General features: G+C 48.0%; 1 protein-coding gene across 1 annotated transcript in view; it reads right to left on the minus strand.

The window, feature by feature from the left end:
* Positions 1 to 20,433, minus strand: part of JAKMIP1 (janus kinase and microtubule interacting protein 1) — a 201,720-nt gene that overhangs the window by 77,892 nt on the left and 103,395 nt on the right. The window contains exons 2-3 of the mRNA XM_012002137.1: positions 13,507 to 13,782; positions 6,274 to 6,768 (exon numbers count right to left, since the gene is read on the minus strand). Coding sequence (XP_011857527.1) covers positions 6,274 to 6,768; positions 13,507 to 13,635 — 624 coding nt within the window. The 5' untranslated portion in view covers positions 13,636 to 13,782. The remainder of the gene's footprint in view (positions 1 to 6,273; positions 6,769 to 13,506; positions 13,783 to 20,433) is intronic.

Raw genomic sequence — 20,433 nt, forward strand, 5'->3', positions numbered from 1 at the left:
ATCTTCTTTGGTTTGTTTATGACACCACATCTAGGAAATTCATTCATTTTCTTGCCTGTTTTGGAAATTCATTTTTTCCCATTGCTGTGTAATATCCCATTGACTAAATACACCTTTATCCATCTTATTGCTTCATTTATTGCTCACAGAGCATATTTTCTATCATTTTCCTTTAGGGAAAGCGGGTCTTTATATTTAAAGTGTGACTTTTGTATCCACTCTGACAACTTCTGCATTTTCACTGGTTTAGTCCATTTACATCTGATGTAACTACTGATACGACTTGTTTAATTCCACCATTTTGCTGTCTCTTCTCCATTTGTCCCATCTGTTTTTTTCCCTGCTTTGGTCCTTCTTTGCTACCTTCTTTTAGTGCAAACAGATTTCTTTAGTCTCACATTTTATTTCCCCTCTTTGCTTTTTAGCTGTGCCTCCTTTTGCTGCCTTTTTGAACCTTGATTTGTCACAGCCTCCTTGAATTCATAGCGTCACACACCCCCTCAGACAAGATCGAAGGACTGTGCAAGAGTACAGATCCATTTACCACCACCCCATCCTTTCTAGATTTTTTTGTGCATTTTACTTCTGCGTATATCATAAACCCCACAATACAATGTGATTGTTTTTCTTTGAACAGTCACTTGTGTTTAAAATAAATTGAGAAAAAGAGATCATCTCAGACATTGACTCTCCTTTACCCATTTCTTCTGTTCTTTATTCCCTTCCAAGAGAACTAAATTCCCATCTGGCATTGTTTCTCTTCACCTGCAGGACCTCCTTTAGCATTTTTGGTGGTGCAGCCTCTGGTGACAAATAATCTTAGCTTCCTTTTACCTAAAAGGTCTTTATTTCACTCTTATTGTAAAAGAATATTTTTTGCTGGATATGAAATTCTGAGTTAACAGATGTCTGTTTTGCTTTAGAGCACTTAAGTGTATGAGATGCTACCGGGGGCGTGGCTGATCCACATCCTTGCCATTTCTCGGCACTGTTAGTTTTTTAATTTAGCCATCCTGGTGCCTGAGCAGTATTGTCTCGTGGTGTGCTTTTCTTCCTCTTATAAATATGCTCTTTATAATGCAAATACAAGATCCACTGTTAAACTTTAATCAATCCTATTTAAATTTCCAATTTTTCTTGTTTTAAACATTTTAGAGTTTAATTTATATATCATGAACTTCATCGATTTTTAGTAAGTCTTCCAAGTTGTGAAGCCATCATTATAATCTGTTTCAGAACCTTCCTCACCCAGTAAGATCCCTCGTGCTCATTTACAGCTAATCTCCATTCCAACTAGTCCCCGTCAGTCACTAACCTACTCTCTGTCTCTATACATTTGGCTATTCTGGAGATTTCATAAAAATGCAAGCATACAATACGAGGTCTTTTGTGTCTAACTTCTATCATTTAGCATAATGCTTATGAGGTTCAGAAATGTTACAGATATTGTAGCATAAATCAGTATTTCATACCATCTCATTGTTGACTCACATTGTGTTATATAGACATGCCACATTCATCCATTCACCAACTGAGGACATTTTGGCTTTTCCCACTTGTTGACTATTAAATGCTGCTATCAGCATTCATGTACAAATCTTTATGTAGATACATGTTTTCATTTCTCTTGGGCAGATACTTAGGAGTAGAACTACAGAGTCCATAGGTGTCCTTTTTTTAGACTTTTTAAGAAACTACCAAACCACTTATCAAGGTGGCTATACCGTTTTAAAGTCCTATCAGAATGACAGTACTCATTCCTCCACATGCTAGCCAACATTTACTATTGTCTGGGTTTTTTTTTTTGCAGTCATTCTAGTGGATGAGAATTTATATCTAGTTGTAATTTTACTCTGGTTCCCTGATGATCAGTGAGGTAGAACACCTTTTCACGAATTTGTTAAGTCATTTAATTATCCTGCTCTTGAAATATTCTTTCAAGTTTTTGTGCATTTTTAATTGAGTTATTTTTCGTATTGTTTTATAGTTGTTTTTATAATCTGCACAAAAATCCTTTGCGGTATAGGTATTCAACAACTCTTCTCTCAGCCTGTAATTTGCCTTGTGTCTCTTTTATTGGTGTCTTTTGATGAACAATGATTATTTCATGTCCAATGCACAACCCTCTCTGAATAGTATATTCATGTAAGTAGTGTACTGTGTCCTGCTTAAGAAATATTTACCATGCCCCAAGATCATGAAAATAGTCTGTTTTCTACTAGTAGCTTTATTGTTTTATTTTTCATGCATAGGTCTATGGACCACTTTGAATTAATCTTCTTGGGTAGTACGATACAGACTTCATACTATATACAGACAGTGTGTGTGTGTGGTGTGTGTGTGGGGTGTGTGTGTGTATTTCCTGTTTGTTTTTTTTCTTACAGATAGCTAACCAGTCCAATATTGTCCATTGAAAGATCATCCTCTCTGTAGTGAACTGCCATGCTATCTTTTTCCACATACGTGAAGATGTACTTCTGGACTCTTCTGTTCCACTGACCTCTCTAACCTTCAGCCTTACTGTCTGATTATTGTAGCTTTGTAGTAAACTTTGTTACAGGTTGTATGAAACTTCCAATTTTTCTCTTCTTCAAGATTGTGATCCACAACCTTTCAATTTTTTACATCAAATTTAGAATCTGTTTGCCAATGTCTGCATTTTAAAAAGTCTGCTGGGGGCTGGGCGCGGTGACTCACGTCTGTAATCCTAGCACTTTGGGAAGCCGAGGCAGGCAGATCACTTGAGATCAGGAGTTCAAGACCAGCCTGGCCAACATGGCAAAACCCCATCTCTACTAAAAATACAAAAAAAAAAAAAAAATTAGCTGGGCATGGTGGCAGCATCTGTAATCCTAGCTGCTCAGGAGGCTGAGGCAAGATAATTGCTTGAACCCAGGAGGCAGAAGTTGCAGTGAGCTGAGATCACACCACTGCACTCCAGCCTGAGCAACAGAGCAAGACGCAGTAAAAGAAAAAAGAAAAAAAAAAAGTCTGCTGGGGTTTCGGTAAGGGATAGCACTGAATCTGTAGCTCAATCATGGAAAACATGATATCTATACTAAGTCTTCTAACCGATGAAAATGATATCCCTTTCCATTGATTTAGATCTCCTTAAATTTTTCTCGGCAATGTTTTATAGTTTTCCGGGGAGACATCTTACACAACTTTCATTAGATTTACTCCTAGGTATTTGAGTTTTTTGGTGCTCTACTGTAAATGATATTAAGATTTCGTTTTCTAATTGTTCATTGCTAATAGATTGAAATAATCTGTGTGTATGTACCTTGTATATATAGACTTTGATAAATTCACTTATTAATTCTAATAGTTTGCAGGGTCTTTCCATGTTCAGAACTTTCCACGTTCTGAACGTGTCCCACAAAAATTCATACATTGAAACTTATCACCAATGTGATCGTATTCGGAGGTGGGGACTTTAAGAGGTGATTAAGTCATGAGGGCAAAGCCTTTATAGAGGGAGTTAATGACCTTATAAGAGAAATATTAGCTGCCTGCCTCTCTTTTGTCATTACATTCCTTCTGCCATGTGAGGACATGGCATTCAAGGCATCATCTTAGAAGCAGAAACTGGGCCCTTGCCAGATACCGAACTTGCCAGTGCCTGGATCTTGGACTTCCCAGCCTCCAGAATGGTAAGAAATTAATTTCTATTATATATAAGTTACCCAGTCTGTTATTTTGTTATAGCAACAGTAATGAACTCACACAGGTCTCTTGGATTTTCTACATCACAACCATAGCACCTGCAAATAATGAGTTTTCCTTTTTTCTCCCTCTCTAAAACTTTTATTTGTTTACTGTCTTTTGTATTTGACATTCCGGCCAGTGCAATGTTGACTAGAAGTGGTAACAGTCAACATCTTGTTTTGACCTTGAACTTGGATGGGAAATGTTCAATATTTCATCATTATGTATATTGCTTGTAACAGATTTTTGACAGAACCACCTATCATATTAGAGACATTCTATTCTATTCCTGGTTTTCTGAGAGTTTGTATCATGAAATTGAATTTTACCAACAGATTTTTCTGCATCTATTAATATGACCACTTTTTTTCTCTTTTATCATATCATTATGTTGAATTACATTCAGCGATTTTAGAATATGAAGCCAACCTTTGTATTTTCAGAATAAACTCAGCTGGGTTATGACTTATTAGCCTTTCTATGTATTGCTGGATTTGATATGTTAATATTTTGCTTGTACTCTTGAATCTATGTTCATAAAAGGTAATCCAAAAGTTTTCTTATCTTGTGATGTTATTGCTTTTGGAATCAGAGTTACACCGGCTTCATGAGTTAGTTAAAATGTGTTCTAATTTCTATTTTCTAGAAGACTTTGGCTAGAATTAGTTTTACTTCTTTCTTAAACACTTGAAAGAATTTACTTGTGAAGCCGTCTAGGTCTGGGTCTTTCTTCATAGGGTAATTATTCATTACAGATTTAATTTATTTAGGAGCTATAGGACTACTTAGATTTTCTATTTGCTTCGTGTCAGTTTTGGTACATTGTGCTTATTCAAGGAATATGTTCATTTTATCGAGGTTTCAAGTTTATTGGTATATGCTGTTTGCTGTGGGTTTATTGTCTGTAGGAGCTGTGGTATTTCCCCCTTTATATTTTTGATATTAGTAACTTATTGTCTCTGTTTTGCTTTATCAATATTGCTAAATGTTTGTCAATTTATCAATTTTAATTAACTCTTGAATCTGTTGATTTTCTTTATTAATTTTATTTCACTGTTTCTTGCTCTTCAAAATTTCCTTCCTTCTGCTCTCTGGAGTTTAATTTGCTGTTCTTTTTCTCTCTTCTTGATATAGAAGCTTAGATGCTTGATTTTCAGCATTTCTTCTTTTTGTCTAAAATATGTTTTGCTCTAAGGACTAATTACAACCCACAAATTTTGAAATGTGATCTATTTTGATAAAAGTATGTCACATCCACAGAATTCTGCAGTTGTGGAATAGAGTGCTCTGTCAGGTAAGTTCACGTTGGTTAATTGTGTTGGTGAAATCATGTCTTTATTCATTCTTTGTCTGTGTGTTCTACTGTTTGCTGATAGCAGTGTGTTCGTCCTGAACCATAACTGTGGATTTCTCTGCTTCTCCTTTTAGTTTTGATATTTTTCTCTTTTACACATTTTGAGGTTTTGTTTTTGAATGCATTCCCACTGAATTGACCCTTTATTATTAAGAACTGTCCTTTTGTGTCTTTAGTATTACTTCTTGCCTTAGAGTCTTTGACATTAATACAGACAGACCAGCTTTGCTTTTGGGAAGTGTTTGCACAGTGTATCTTTCCCCATCCTCTTATGCTCCATGTCACCATGTCCTCATAATTAAGATGTCTCTCTTGTAAATATCACTGTTACTGTTTGATCCAGTCTGAAAACCTCAGCTTACTATACTTCTTAGCCTCCTGCCCCACACAGCTTCAAAGTGTGACAAACGCCCTGAGGCGCAGACTGGCCATGTGTTTGTGATGGGCCCCCTCCCTTTGTCTCCTCCATCCAGTGAGGGCATGGGAGCTGTCACTCTGCCTTTCCAGCTGGGCTCACCAGCCTTCCCCATCACTGCAGGACTCAGGAGGATCTCCTGTGCAGCAAGCTGGCCTAGGTGGGGCTCCTCTGGTTTCCATTCTTTCATGCCCACCCTGAGATGGCAAAAAATCCTACTCATCTCTCTTAGGACATCCAATCTTCAGCCCACACCCAGAATCCACAAATGCCCCAAGGGAAGAAAGCAGCTGGCAATTCTCAGGCCGCCTAGGCAGGGCTCTTTCCCCTTCCCTTCGGAATTTTAGCTCATCCACACTCCACAGTTTCCACAGATCTCCAGTATCTTTCAAAACAGGCCTATTTGCAATTTGTATTTTTCCCTTGCTGTTGCAGCCAGTTGGCCGGCCTGCCCTGACCTGCGGCATCTTACCTGGAGATGGAAGTCTGCTCATGATAGTTGAAGTAAATGAATTAATAAATGCCTGGCACTCAGATATGCTATCACGATGCATTTGCAACAACCCTCGCTAGTCTCCATTAAACTCCTTTGACAAATGGGGAAACTGTTCTTTGAGCCGATTACCTGCAGCCCCAAAACCTCCTTACCACACCTAAGACTGCAAGGACGTTGCTGGGGCCCCAGTGCTTTGAACAATGCCTGGAGCACAGCAGGTCCTCAGAGCTCCGCATTTCCCCCACGCGTGCAGGGAGGGAAGGCTGCGTGCCCATGGGCTGGGAAGGGGGCGGCACGTACCAGCCTGCGGATGTCGCGCTCGCACTCGCGCTTGATGCGGTGCACCTCGTCTTGGTGCGCCTGGTAGGCGGCGCGCAGGTCGGCTGCCTTGGTCTTGTCGGCCTGCATGCAGTTACTGAGCGCCTCCTCTGCCTGCTTGCGCGCTGCCTTGAGCTCCAGGATCTCCTGCTGCAGCCGCAGGCGCTCTCCGTCGAAGGCCCTGCGCGCCTCCTCGCGCGCCTCAGTCAGCAGCGCCGTCTTGACCTTGTCGGCCGCGCCATCGCGCAGCACGTTCAGTGTGGCCTGCAGCCGCTGCAGCTCGCCCTCCTTGATCTTGGCCGTGCGTGCCGCCTCCTGCTCGTGCTGCCGGATGAGCCCCTCGCGCAGCGCCTGCAGCTCCTTGGTCTTCTCTTCATGCAGCTTGGCCTTGAGCTCCGAAATGTAGGCCGTGTGCCGTCGCTGCTCCTGCTCCCGCTCCAGCTTCGCCTCCTGCAGCCGCTCGCGCAGTTTGCCCACCTGCAGCCAGAGCGGCGAGAGAGCCGGTCAGGGTCAGGGTCAGGGTCAGGGTCACAGCTGGGGGAGCTGGCCCCAGCCTCCCCGCGCCCAAGACACCCACCTGGGCCCACGTTCCCACGGATTCCCCCTTCGGCAATGCCCTGCAGGCCTGACCCTCCTGCCAGCCCCACTTAGAATCTCTCCTGCTAGTTCCCCGAGATTTTCCGCGGGGGTGGCAACCCCCCGAGGATGTTGGAGAGGCATTCAAGCCTTTGACATCTCTTCCCGGTTGTAGATATGTGAGGAAGGACAATTGCTCAATCACAAAACACACCCTGCAGAAATCGTCACCAAGACGCCAAAGATTGTAAACCAGAAATACATTTCCAGGGCCCCATGCACGGACGCTGGAGTTGGAAAAGACAGACCAGGCTTCTAAGTCTTGGGGGGCAGTGAGCAGGGGGGGATCATTCTTGTTGAGCGGGGTCCCAAGCTGGGCTGGGGACTCCAATGCATTACCCACATTGCCACATTAACCCCTCACGGTCCTGGGAAGGAGATAGCCCTCTCTCCCTCTCCCCTCTCCCCTCTCCCCTCTCCCCTCTCTCCGTTTTATCACGAGGCAGCTAAGGCTCAGAGACGGTCTGGTGACCTGCCCAGGGTGAGGGATGAGGACCCTGCTGCTGCCAGGCAACCCACCCTGCCTTGAGCTTATTCATTCTATCAGCAAACAATTCAAAACATTACTTATAAAATGTCCCAAGGGAGTGTGTTCTTAAAACACTTCAAAATGCTTTCTTTAACCTTTTTGTTTCAATATCACTCAACACACATTCCACAGGAACACTTGACAAGCCCTTCTTTCCTGAATTCTGCCCCTCTCTGCAGACCTGAAATGAATTGCCTCTGACGGACAAGCTGCTTCCAGGGAAAATGGCACAATTTTCCCCAGACCACACTCTTGATAGCACAGTAACATGTTAAAATGAATTTTCGGTGAGAAGTTTTACAATGATACCTGAGTATTAATAAATCCTTACTTATAACAGCAGGTAAAGAAGCAAATAAAACCAAACCAGGAAAACACACAAGAGCAACCTCTCCTTTCACCAGATACTCACAACCATAGGAATGAAGCCAGGCGACCAGTCCATGCTCTGTCCACCTTACCCTGGGGGCAGCAATCAGCATCTTTTCCTAGTGGATTTAGTAGCAGGAAGCCAGAACTTTAAGTATTTAACAGAACTGTCCCGGTTATGGACAAAATGTTGTTTTGACTGTTCTCCCCCCTGCGAGGCAACGCTGTCTTAAGTCCCTGGTTAATGCTGACAGTCATCTGGGCTCAGCAGGGTCAGATCCAATGAGATCCTAATCTGTTTTGATGAGCTGCATTTCCCCGGGGAAAATTTCTCTACCTCTATGGTGGTTGATGCTGTGGGTGGACTTGGCTGGGCCACAATGCCCAGTCGTTTGGTCAAACACCAGTCCAGATGTGGCTGTGAAGGTATATTTTAGAAAAGATTAACATTTACATCAGTAAACTCTGGGTGAAGCACAGTGCCTTCCACAATGTAGGTGGGCCTCATCCAATCAGTCGAAGGCTTCAAGAGAAAGACCGAGGTGCCCTGAGGAAGAAGGAACTCTGCCTCCAGACTGCACTGGGACTGGAAGCTGCAAGATCAACCCTTGCCTGAATCTGGTCTGCCCTACACATTTCAGATTTGCCAGCCCCACAACTGCGTAAGTCGATTCCTTAAAACTAACAAACAACCTCTCACTCTGTGGTGTGTGTGTGTGTGTGTGTGTGTGTGTGTGTGTGTCACAATCTATTGGTTCTGTTTCTCTAAAGAACTCTGACAACACAACCTTTCAGAGCTCCAGTTTCCTCTACTAGGAAACAGGGATGGCCACAGCTGCCCCTCAAAGGCCCGTTGGGAGGAGGAAGATGAGGTGACTGCAGGTGGATGAATGAAGTCTGTGGTTATCGTGGTTCTGACTTTGTGCATCCGGTGTGGGCAGCCTCTCGGGAAAGTCACAGGTAGAAAGGGAATGGGGAACATGCAAGGGTGGGCAGAGGCCTATACGGGGCAGCCCGGGGGGGAGAGGGGCTGCTTCCTGGGAGGGGCAGAGGTGCTGCTGAGGCTGGTGATCCAGGTGTGTAGGGCAGGGACGGTGACAGAGAGGCAGGGGCCTGGGGACAGGGCCCTGGTGGGTCCCTTCAGCTCTGCCCAAAGCTGCTGAGGGCCAAGCCCAGGTGACATGATCTATGCCGCAGAAGCAGCAGAGTGAGGCTGGGGTGACCCCTGATGTGCACAGAGCACTCCCCACCCCCACCACTCCATCCAACTGAGCAGGCCAAAAACAGCCACCCAGCACTTTACCTCCAGGTGCCTCCAAGCTACCCCAAGTGTAGAGGCACCCACACCAGTCGCTCCTCAGCACTTGAACTCTAAATGCAGCCGTAGCACAAAGGCCAAGAGAGGGAATATGCCCTGGGGGTGTGGGGGCTGGCATGGAGAAATTATCTGAACCACAAGAACCACCCCCACTTGCCATTCCCACTCAGAGAGTGAGTCAGATTCGTCCCTTTCCATCCCCATCCTTGTCCAGTCCGGCAGCACTGGCTCTCTATGTCCAGGATTGGCCACTTCCCCACTTCCCCCTTGCCCAAGCCACCTGCAGCAGCCCTCCCTACCACACCCTCCAGGCTCAAAGCCCTCTAAAGCTCACGGGTACAGGTTAACTACTCTGAAACCATCATACATGTATAGTGTTGAACAAAGGAAGTGGATGGCAGATGGGGAAGCCAGGTTTCCCACTTGGAGTGAGAGGTTACAGACAAGCAAGAGGAGGCTGAAGTGAGCCATGTGGCAGTGGATTCATCGTGGGGACATCTGTAAGAACTCATGTTTAACTTTGTGTGGATATAGATGTCATATATAGACATATTTACAGGTATGTGTACATATGCAGGTCAGTATACACATATATTTCCTTGTTCTGGCAGCTGAGAGGGCCTAGAAACAATGACACCCCAGCAGTAATGGGCACGCCTGGTGCCCAGATCTTTGTTTCTAATGCCATTCTCCAATAAAAGGAACCAGGACTCCTCAGAGAAATTGCTGGGTCTAGGGCTGGGATAGGAAATATACAAGATGAGCCTGGGGCATCTTTTTTCTTTTTTTTTTTTTGAGTCGGAGTCTCGCTCTGTCACCCAGGCTGGAGTACAGTGGCACGATCTCGGCTCACTGCAAGCTCCGCTTCCTGGGTTCACGCCATTCTCCTGCCTCAGTTTCCCGAGTAGCAGGACTACAGGTGCCTGCCACCACGCCCAGCTAATTTTTTAATATTTTTAGTAGAGATGGGGTTTCACCGTGTTAGCCAGGATGGTCTCGTTCTCCTGACCTCATGATCTACCCGCCTCGGCCTCCCAAAGTGCTGGGATTACAGGCGTGAGCCACTGCGGAGCCTGGGGCATCTTATGATGCCAGAAAGTAAGGAAGTGTTCCAAAAAACCCCCACAAAACTGCCCCTGTGAAGTCTTGGGTTCTGCTTGCCCCTGCACTATTTTCTAAAACCTTTGATGCAATGTGCCCAGGGCTGCTATATTGCTGGTTTCCTGTGAGCCTCTGTACCCATCTGACTTGAGGGCAGGGGCTGTCTCTGAGTTACTTCCAAACACTTCTCACTCAGCCCAGGCACAGAGCATGCGTGCCACAGGCTTGCTGATGAACAATCAGACACGTTTACCACCCTCCCTCATCCTACAGTGTTCAACAGGTATGCTGTGCTTAAATACCAGCACTTTAAATGGGACATTGACGGTGATTATGAGATCATATCAAAGTAACACTTCAATGCAATTGTAAAGTTTGCATTTATTCTTTTTGTACCAGTCAATAAGCACACGGCTGAATTCTCAGAGAATCAAAATTCTCCCAGCAGCCAGATGGGTAAAGTCAACCTCAAGGGGCCACAGGGATGGCTGGATTGAGAAAACAAGCAGCCAGGGTACATCCAAGTGGGAATTGCTACATGTCCCAGAGGCAAGGAGGCAGCCTGGTAACAGGGAGGCCCAGTCTGGGGTCCGCATGGGCCTGGCTTTCAACCCAGCAGTACCATCTACTGTGCTGGCCTCGTGTGTGGGGCTAAACTGTGTCCCCTGAAATTCATATGTTGAAGTCCTAACCCCCAGGACCTCAGGATGTGATTGCATTTGGAGATAGATCCTAATGAGGTCATTAGGGTGGGCCCTAATCCAATTTGCCTGGTGTCTTCATAAGAAGAGGAAATACAGACATGGACACACACAGGAGAAAGCCGTGTGAAGATACAGGGAGAAGGTGGTCGACTGCAAGCCAAGGAGAGAGGCTTCAGAAGGAGCCAATCCTGACACCTGGATCTGTGGCTGCCAGTCTCCAGGACTGTGAGACAGCAAACGTCTGTTGTGTAAGCCGCCCCATCTGTGGGACTTGGTTACTGCAGCCCTGGCAAGCTAACACACCTGGGCAAGTCCCTGCCCTCTCCAGCCCTTGGCTGGCTCACCTGTAACACGGGGGAAGCCGCACCTGACCTCTCAGTTCCCTGCCAGGGTCATGACACCCTCGAAAGCACCTGGCGCTATCCGCACAGTAGGCATACAAATGTCGCCCTGATGGTCATGTGAGGATATGACAGGCAGCACCCAGGCCCGTGTGTGACTGTCTCATTCATTCCTCAAACAACCCAGGAGGCAGACACCTTAGAGGTCCCCATCTACAGATGGGAAAACTGAGGCAGGGGGTTACACAGCTTATAAAACCTGAGGCAGGGGTGGTGGTGGAGAGGGGATGGAGCCCAGGCAGTGTGATGTGAGAGAGCAGCTTTCCCTGTCACCACAGCCACTATTGCTACGTCCAGATACAAGATGCAAGCCCCTGCAGCCCTAGCCAGTCAGCCCCAGCCCCAGAGGTGACCTGGCCTCTTGACCTGGCTAAAGGGTGAACAGGTCAACATCACCAGCATCCATGACTAAAAGAGGCTGGATGCACTTGGACTGGAATCTTGAACACCTAGGGATGGAGACAGGTGCATCTGTCCCCAAGTTCCAGAAGCCCACTCCCCCAGTCCAGAACTCAGCCTCTGCTCTGTGTGGCCCATCCTGAGCTGGGGGTTGGAGCCAGAGCCCAGGCCCCAGCCCTATCCCCACCTGGCAGCTGGATCTGGCCCAGCACCCCATTGGCGGCCTGAGTCCCAGCTCAACAAGACGGGGATGCCTGATGCAATTTCCCAAGCAGCCTCCACCCATTGCTCCAGGTGCTACATCAGAAGCTGGAGGGCACCTTCAGAGCTTCAGTTAGACCCTCAACTGCTCGAGCCACCCAGGAGCAAGCCCGCATCTCCATCCCCTTTCTGTCCTCAGCCTGCCTAGTGGTTCCTCTCTGGGCTCATAGCCCTGGGCTTGCTCTACCTTCAAGTCCACCCAAGTCAGAGCCAGGCCACCAAACAGGACTGCAGCTGGGCCTGGGCACCAGATGTTGATGGGTCTTTTTATTGCATCCATTAATCAGATCCTCATGACCATCTTAAACCAAACAGCTATTATTACACCATAATAGCTGGTGTCAGATGAGAAGACAGAGGTTTCAGAGACTTTTAGTCACCTGGCCAAGATCACGAGACCAGTTAGGGGACAAGCTGAGGTTTGAAGCCAGGTCTGCCTGGAAAGTCTGGGCTCCTCCCCTCTGTGACATCCCGTGCTTTCATTAGACTCCCAGCACCCAACCAGGCACTGCCCTGACCAGCTCCAAAGCTCAAATCTGCCCTAGGAGAGAAGAGAGTAGCTCATATCCCAGAGCCAGGCTCTGTTCCAAGCTCTTTACCTAGCAAAGCCCTGAGTCCAGACCACAGCCCCATCATGTCTAAGAAAGCACATATGTGGCTTACAAGACCTCAAGGCAGCATAAACCAAAAATAAACTTTGAAGCCTCCTGACCATCTGAATGGACCCCTCCTGTCCACCAAGGGCATTCCAAAGTTAACCTGAAAAGCTAGTTCAGGCCATGATGGGAAGCGGGGAGTGGGACATGCCTCACTATGCCCTCCTCCCTTTTGGAATTTAGGAAAAGCTGGTACTGCCATGACCTTGCTAAATTAAACTAAACTTAGCCTGAGGGTGCCTTCATGCATGAGTTCCTATATAATGAACTGCAACCTAACTTAGCAAGCAAACTAACCAAGAGGCTGACTTAGGAGCATTTTTAAACAAACAGCCGAGGCTCAGCCAATCACAGAAGCTGAGCATCAGTAAATCACAGGTGACCCACGGATCAAGGGTCAAGCTGTAATCAATCAAGTAGCCTCAGCACCTCTGTTTTCTGTCCCCTTAATGAAAGCTGTCTGACCACATGCAGGTTTCTCTGAACCTGGTCTGCTCTGTTCTGGGGGCTGCCCCATCCTCGAATCATTCTTTGCTCAATTAAACTCTGCTAAACTGAATTTGTCAAACATTTTTCTTTTGACAACCCCCATCTTGCAGGTAAGAGAAATCAAAGAATGGGGTGTTCAGTGGCTTGTCCAAGGTCACAGCAAGCACTGGTGGGGCCCGGACTCCTGCCCAGCGGTCTCTGTACTGCAAAGGGACAGGCCGCAGGCTAGAGAGGTGAAGCACCTACCCTCAGCCCCCCACCTGGAACAGGCTCTCCATACATGCCCCAGGGGCAACACTGCCCAAAGGGACATTTGCAGCCCAGCTACTGCTGAGCTGGCGCCAGCCCCCACCTTGCTTTTTTCCTGCTGGAACTCGATCTGAATGCTGGTCAGCTTGGCCCGCAGCTCCTCGTTGGCCATCTGCACCGCGTCCGTCTCCATCTCGGGCTTCTCGCCCTTGCTCCGGCCTTTCTTCGACATGCTTCCTCTTGGGTCAAGGTGCTGAGATCCTGCGGTTCACACCCGTTCACGCACGCCAGCCAGCAGGCGTGGCTACCAGCTCCACCGTGCTAACCAGTCGCGCAGGGCTCAGCTCGCCCTCCGAGGAAACCACCATCACTTGGGATCCTGAGGGAAGGAGGGAAACTGAGTTAGCAGAGAGAGAAGGGTGGGGAGCTGGTGTCCCTGCCTAGGGCACCCTGGGCCAGGCAACTGCCTCATCTGGAGGATGACCTGCCACTCCCAGAGCTGACCTAGAGCCTCCCAGATGGGGGCTGCAGCAGAATCACTTGGAGGTTGTTAAGGCATGGAGTCCTGGGCCCACCCATAGAGAATCTGATTTGCATTTCTAACAAGCTCCCAGGTGAGGCTCCCAGGTGACCCCACTTTGAGTAGCTTCAGTCCATCCTGCTCCCATCAGGATGAGACCAGCCCATCTCAGCACCCTGTAGACCACAGTCTGCCAACATCAGTGAGCCTGAGTCTCCTAAGATACTTCTTCCAAAAAGCAGGGCCCTGGGCCTCACCCAGAGCATGGTAGGCCAGGGAATCTGCATTTCCATCCACAATCCCAGCAATTCTGGAGCCGGGTCTGAGGACCACACTTAGAGAAATAGGCTTTTTGATTTCAGAGGTTAGTGGTTTCCTTCCCTACTAGATAGGTGATGTCACCCAGTGTTACAGATGAGGAAACAGAGATACACAGAGGCTGGCTGCTGGTGATGTCACTCAGCTACTGAGAGAGGAAACAGTATGAACCCGATCAAGGTCCACAGCTGGAAGCGGGTGAGCCAGGACTGAGCCTAACCACCGCCCCGAGCTGCCTCGGAAAGCCCGCCTCTGCTCTCCCTTCCCTTCCCCACATCTCCGTCTCATTTTCCATCTGACAAACTGTAATTGACTTAGTTCTCATCTACATCCCCTACATGAGGATGGATTCCCAGTAAGCAAGGCCTGGGCCTGCTCTGCCCCGCTGTGTCCTCCATGCCTAGAACAGAGGGCAGCACGTAAGATGCATTCCATCAGGATCTGCCAAGTGTGTGAACGAATGAGTGAGTGACAACAGGAGAGTCATGAGGTGCCCATCATGTACCAGGGCCTGTGGCAGGAGCTGGGAATCCTGTCCTATCATCCTTGGAACACCTGGTGAGAGAGGATTTTACTAGGCCCATTTTAGAGATGAGGAAATGAAAGCACAGAGAGGTGAAGTCAGCTACCTAAGTCCACACAGCCAGTGAGTGGGGTGTTGGGATTAGATCACGTAGGGAATGAATGCAGAGCGAGGAGGGAACACTCCGGTGTGGAGGAATGCTAACTTGGGAGGTTGGGCAGATGAGACAAAAGTGGCAAGGCAGGCCATGAACAGGACGGAAGGAGAGAAAGCACCAGGGAGGCTGCAGAAGATCGCGTGTCTAGAAGAAGGAAGGTGCCAACAGCGGGCAGCCCCGAAGAGGTCAAGGTGAGAACCCGAAGCTGGCCATTGGATTCGGCCTCCTGGAGTCCATGTGACCTCAGCCTGTGGGTGGGAGATGCAGGAAGCATAGGATGGGGTGCCCAGGAATGTTCTGGGGTGGGGTCCCCGCAACACCAGTGCATCCGGCGAGTTACAGATGCTCAGTGGCCTTGAACGGAAGTCAGGCGGGACCTGCTAGCCCTGAGGCCCTGGGACATCCCTCCAATCTACAAAATCTGGGAGGCAGTGATGGAGGCCAGGTGCCTTTCTCCTGAACAAGAGAGAGTAGTGTTTCTTAAAACACCACGAAGGATTATTCTAGGCTAATCAACATCTCCGCTGATCGATTCCAGAAAGGTACATTCTGTCTTCAGAGAAGTATGAACTCCATTTGCCTTGATCTGACGTAGAGCTTGATACATAATTCATTCCTCGCCTCCGCTGACCTGCCGCTTTTATAACCACAGCAGTTCTCAGAAATCAGCCTTTGGATCTGAAGTGCACCTCCCCATACCCTGATGGCCAGGAAGACACACAAAATGCAACACCAAAAAAGGAAGCTTGCTCCTTTTTATTCCTTTGTGTGGCCACTTCTAGGAATGTGCTTTAAGGAAACACCAGAGATAAGTCTCTGATAGAAACACTTGGATGTCCATCCCAACAACACAGTGCTCAGCCAGAAGGGATAGATGACGTCAATGACGTCTACGCCCCGACAGAAAACTCCACATGGGGAAAAGGTCAGCGCCACAAAGAGTGAAAAAGGTGAAATAAAAAAATAGGCCGGGTGCGGTGGCTCACGCCTGTAATCCCAGCACTTTGGGAGGCTGAGGTGGGTAGACCACCTGAGGTCAGGAGTTTGAGACCGGCCTGGCCAACATGATGAAACCGCCTCTCTACTAAAAATACAAAAAATTAGCAGGGCGTGATGGTGCACACCTGTAATTCCAGTTACTCGGGAGGCTGAGACAGGAGAATTGCTTGAACCTGGGAGGCGGAAGTTGCAGTGAGCCGAGATGGTGCCATTGCACCGCAGCCTGGGAGACTCTATCTCAAAATAAATAAATAAATACATAAAAATAAAAAAAATACAATTTATAGTCTCGATTTTCTGCTATATATATATACGTAGATATATATATATGTATTTGCTCATTATTTTCACTCAGTCACAAATATGTGTTGAGCAACTGCGAGGTGCCAGCCCTGCACCCTGGGGACACGGTAGGAAGGACATGGCAGCCACACGCCCAGGATACTGACAGGGACCATCTCAGGGATGCAGTCACAGGTGATATCTATTCTCTTCTTTAGACTCTTCTAGGTAAGTACAATTTTCTACTTCAATGACTGCTTTTAAGAAGAGACAGTGCAGTTTTTTTTGTTTTGTTTTGTTTTTTAAGAAAGGCAAGAAAAATATCTACAATTAGCCAGGAAGGACCCCTGAAGAAAGAAGAAAAGAAAAAAAATGGACTACATCCACAGGAGTGGCCCGCTAGCCTCGCAGGCAGGATGGGGCAGCTGCAGGTCCACCAACTCTTTGGGCCGCTGGTGGGGGAGAGGGCTGCCCTGTCCAGGACCCAAAAGTTGTTGAAGCCCTACCCTGAGCATGCGCCAACTGTCAGCTCCTCTGGGTCAGAACCTTAGCTCCCACCTTTGTGCGCCCCACCCCGTGCCCAGCCCAAAGTCCAAGCTCAATCCAATTCCAAGATGAATAAATCTTCACGGGCTGATGCCAAGCCTGGTGCTCTCAACACCCCGTTCCAGACACTGCCAGGCTGGGCCACAGTGAGTGTGGAGATGAATGGAGTGCAGGAGGGGAGGATGTCCAAAGTTCTGGGCCAAGTCAACCTCAGAGCTCAGGGTGGGCCCCAGCAGCCGGCCTCTGTGCCACGGACACACCGTTGATGGTCCTGACGCTCACAGCACCACGCAGCATCACTATAATCAGCTCCCCCAGCTGCGGGCTGCACAAAGGTCTCGTCAGCAGGAGCAACAGCAGGGAACTCTCCTGCCTGAGCTGAGCTTGGTGTCTGCTGCACCCAGGACTTCTCATTCTGAGCCCACTGCCCACCAAGCAGGAGATGGCACAACCCACTGTGGAGGAAGGAGCACAGCAGTGGCTCAGCGCCGCAGGCTGGAGGGTGACTGCTCAGGACACACAGGAGGCGGAGTCCTCAGAGCATGCTCCTTCCTGAAGGCACGGGGAGCCCCCCTGCTGATCCTGGGCCTTGCCTGGCATATAGGCCAAGGTTGGTAAATAGCCACCTCCTGTGAACCAGTCCTGTTGGCTCCAGAACTGAAATATCTCTGCAACCCACCCAACTCTGACATCACGTGCCCCCTTGTCCCAGCCTCCATGCCATTTGTGCCTCGGCAGCGTGGGTGCCCTTTAATTGCCCACAGGAAATTAAAATACTGGGCATGCAGGAGGACCAGACAAGGTCCCGGCCATCACAGAACTGTCTAGTCAGCGATACCACTATGGAAATGAATACATAAAATAATGATGGCTTGTGGTAGGTGCTGGAAAGAAAAAGTCTACAGGGCACTGTGATACACAGCTATCAAATATCACCTGTCACGGGCAGGCGGTGGGGAGGGCAAACAGCCAGACCACGTGGGGGCTCTACACCAAGCACAGAGTCAAGACCAGCTATGTATTTGCAGCCCAGTGCAAAATGAAAACATGAGGCTCCTTGTTCAAAATTATTAAGACTTGCATGATGGCAACAGCAGAGCATTAAGCCAAGAGCCAGGCCCTCTGAGTGCAGGCCCTGCAGGACAGCACAGGTCGTGTGCCCATGAAGCTGGCCCTGGACAGAGTTCAAGCCCTACCCTGAGCATGCTGGGAAGCCATTAGCAGGATGTGACTCGAATTTCCATTTCGCTGAAGTGCAGATGGTAATAGCTGTACCCCAGTGGTGGTGGCGAGGGTAAAATGGGTCCCTGCCTGTCACACAGGAAGCACTGCAGAGGCTCTTGCGACTATCATCCTGCTGTTTAAAGATCACCCGGGCTGCTGAGACACAGACGAATGACATGGAGGCTGGGACAAGGGGCATGTGGTGTCAGAGATGGGTGGGCTGCAGAGATATTTCAGTTCTGGAACCAACGGGACTGGTTCGCAGGAGGTGGATATTCGCCAACCTTGACCTATATGCCAGGCTCTTGCTCTGACCCCACAGCCTTCCACAATGCCCACCAACAACATCTGCCCATGCACTGGGTGCAGGGCCTTGTCTGGCCTTCTCAGGCCTGCTGCAAAATTTCCTCCCTTCATTAAAGCACAGCTTCGTGGTGACAACATTGTAGAGGCAAGCAGAAGGGCTGGGACCCTGGACTGAGGCCACAGGAGGCAAGGGCAGAGCTCTGGTTAGCCAGCATGGGCCAGCTTCTGGCTGATGAGGGCTGAGGTGGGCTGAATCGTGGCCCCCAAAAAGATATCACATCCTGCTCCCCAGAACCTGCAGATGTGCCCTTGTTAGGAAAAAGCGCCTTTGAAGATGTAACGAAGTGAAAGATCACAAGACGAAATCCTCCTGGAGTAGGATGAAGTCTATATCCATTGACAGGAGTCTTTATAGGAGATGCGCGGAGAAGACACACAGAAGAGAAGACCACGCGAAGCCAGGGAAGAGACCAGAGCGCTGCGGCCACACCAGGGAAGCCACGACAGCTGACAGCCACCCAAAGCTGGAGGAGGGAAGGACTGACAGCTTTTTTTAAGGGAATGTGACCCTGCCAGCACCGTGACTTGGGACTTCTGACCTCTAGAACTGTGAGAGTAAATTTCTGTTTACCACCCAGTTTGTGGTCATTCTTTATAGAGGCCACAGGAAATTAATATACCAGGCAAGCAGGAAAGAACCGCTCCTGGGGCCGGACGCAGTGGCTCACGCCTGTAATCCCAGCACTTTGGGAGGCGGAGGTGGGTGGATCACCTGAGGTCGGGAGTCCGAGACTAGCCTGACCCAACATGGAGAAACGGCCTCTCTACTAAATATACAAATTAGACAAGTGTGGTGGCGCATGCCTGTAATCCCAGCTACTTGGGAGGCTGAGCCAGGAGAATCGCTTGAGCACAGGAGGTGGAGGTTGCGGTGAGCTGAGATCACATCATTGCACTTCAGCCTGGGCAACAAGAGCGAAACTCCGTCTCAAAAACAAACAACCAACACCACCAACAAACCAGTCCTGGGACACGCTCAGCACTTTGTTTAATGCCTGAAGGTAACCAGCTCCTCAGAACACAAGTCTGAATGAGCCTTGCCTCGCCCCTGTCCTCACTGTGTGGAATATCACCAGGAAACCACAATGTCTCCCCGCTGAACAGGGCCGCTCACATCCCTCTACAGTCACAACTCACAACCTACAACGTGAGACTAGAAGGCACCTTTGCCCCCAAGGTGCGGATGAAAAAAGTAGGGCTCAGAAAGCAGAAGCGAGTTGCCCAAGATTGTTGGATGACCTGGTAGCTGCCATGGTATTTCCAACTCAGGTTTCCTGCCTCCAGCCCCACATGGCCTGATATTTTTATAACAGGATTCACAAAACACAGGCACAAAAAGAAAATGAGCTCCTTCAAGACACCTCAAATCCAAATATCTGATAAGAAGAAATTCCAGCCCATCACCAAGAGGTCTTCTTTGTAACACTTCCTGCACACTTCACCAAAAATTACATGGAGATCCCAGGGGGCTCCCTGGAGAAAATACGAATGAGGTAGGTTGGCAGAGTCGAATCCTTTCCGTGGACAGAAAACAGTTTATCCTAAAGAATCTAGCCACACTTTTTTTTTTTTAAACAAACATTCATTACTTAATGAGCCCTTAGGAAAACAATCTCTCTCTGAGTAAGTATGTGACTTTGGTTTAAATATCTAAATCCAAATTGATTGTGCTGACTTAAAAAGCTACAACCATATTCCTACCCCAGGCACAGTAATATGCTTCCTGGAAATTTATTCTAAGGAAGTAATTCCTGAAAGGAAAGAGCAATCTGCCTAAAGATGTTGTGAGTAGCATAATTTGAATTGTTTTTTTATTTTTTTATTTTTTATTATTTATTTATTTATTATTATTATTATACTTTAAGTTCTAGGGTACATGTGCATAACGTGCAGGTTTGCTACATACGTATACTTGTGCCACATTGGTGTGCTGCACCCATCAACTCATCAGCACCCATCAACTCGTCATTTACATCAGGTATAACTCCCAGTGCAATCCCTCCCCGCTCCCCGCTCCCCGTGATAGGCCCCGGTGTGTGATGTTCCCCTTCCCGAGTCCAAGTGATCTCATTGTTCAGTTCCCACCTATGAGTGA

The sequence above is a fragment of the Mandrillus leucophaeus genome, unplaced genomic scaffold (genome assembly GCF_000951045.1).
Source record: "Mandrillus leucophaeus isolate KB7577 unplaced genomic scaffold, Mleu.le_1.0 Scaffold68, whole genome shotgun sequence".
NCBI classification, from domain to species: domain Eukaryota; kingdom Metazoa; phylum Chordata; class Mammalia; order Primates; family Cercopithecidae; genus Mandrillus; species Mandrillus leucophaeus.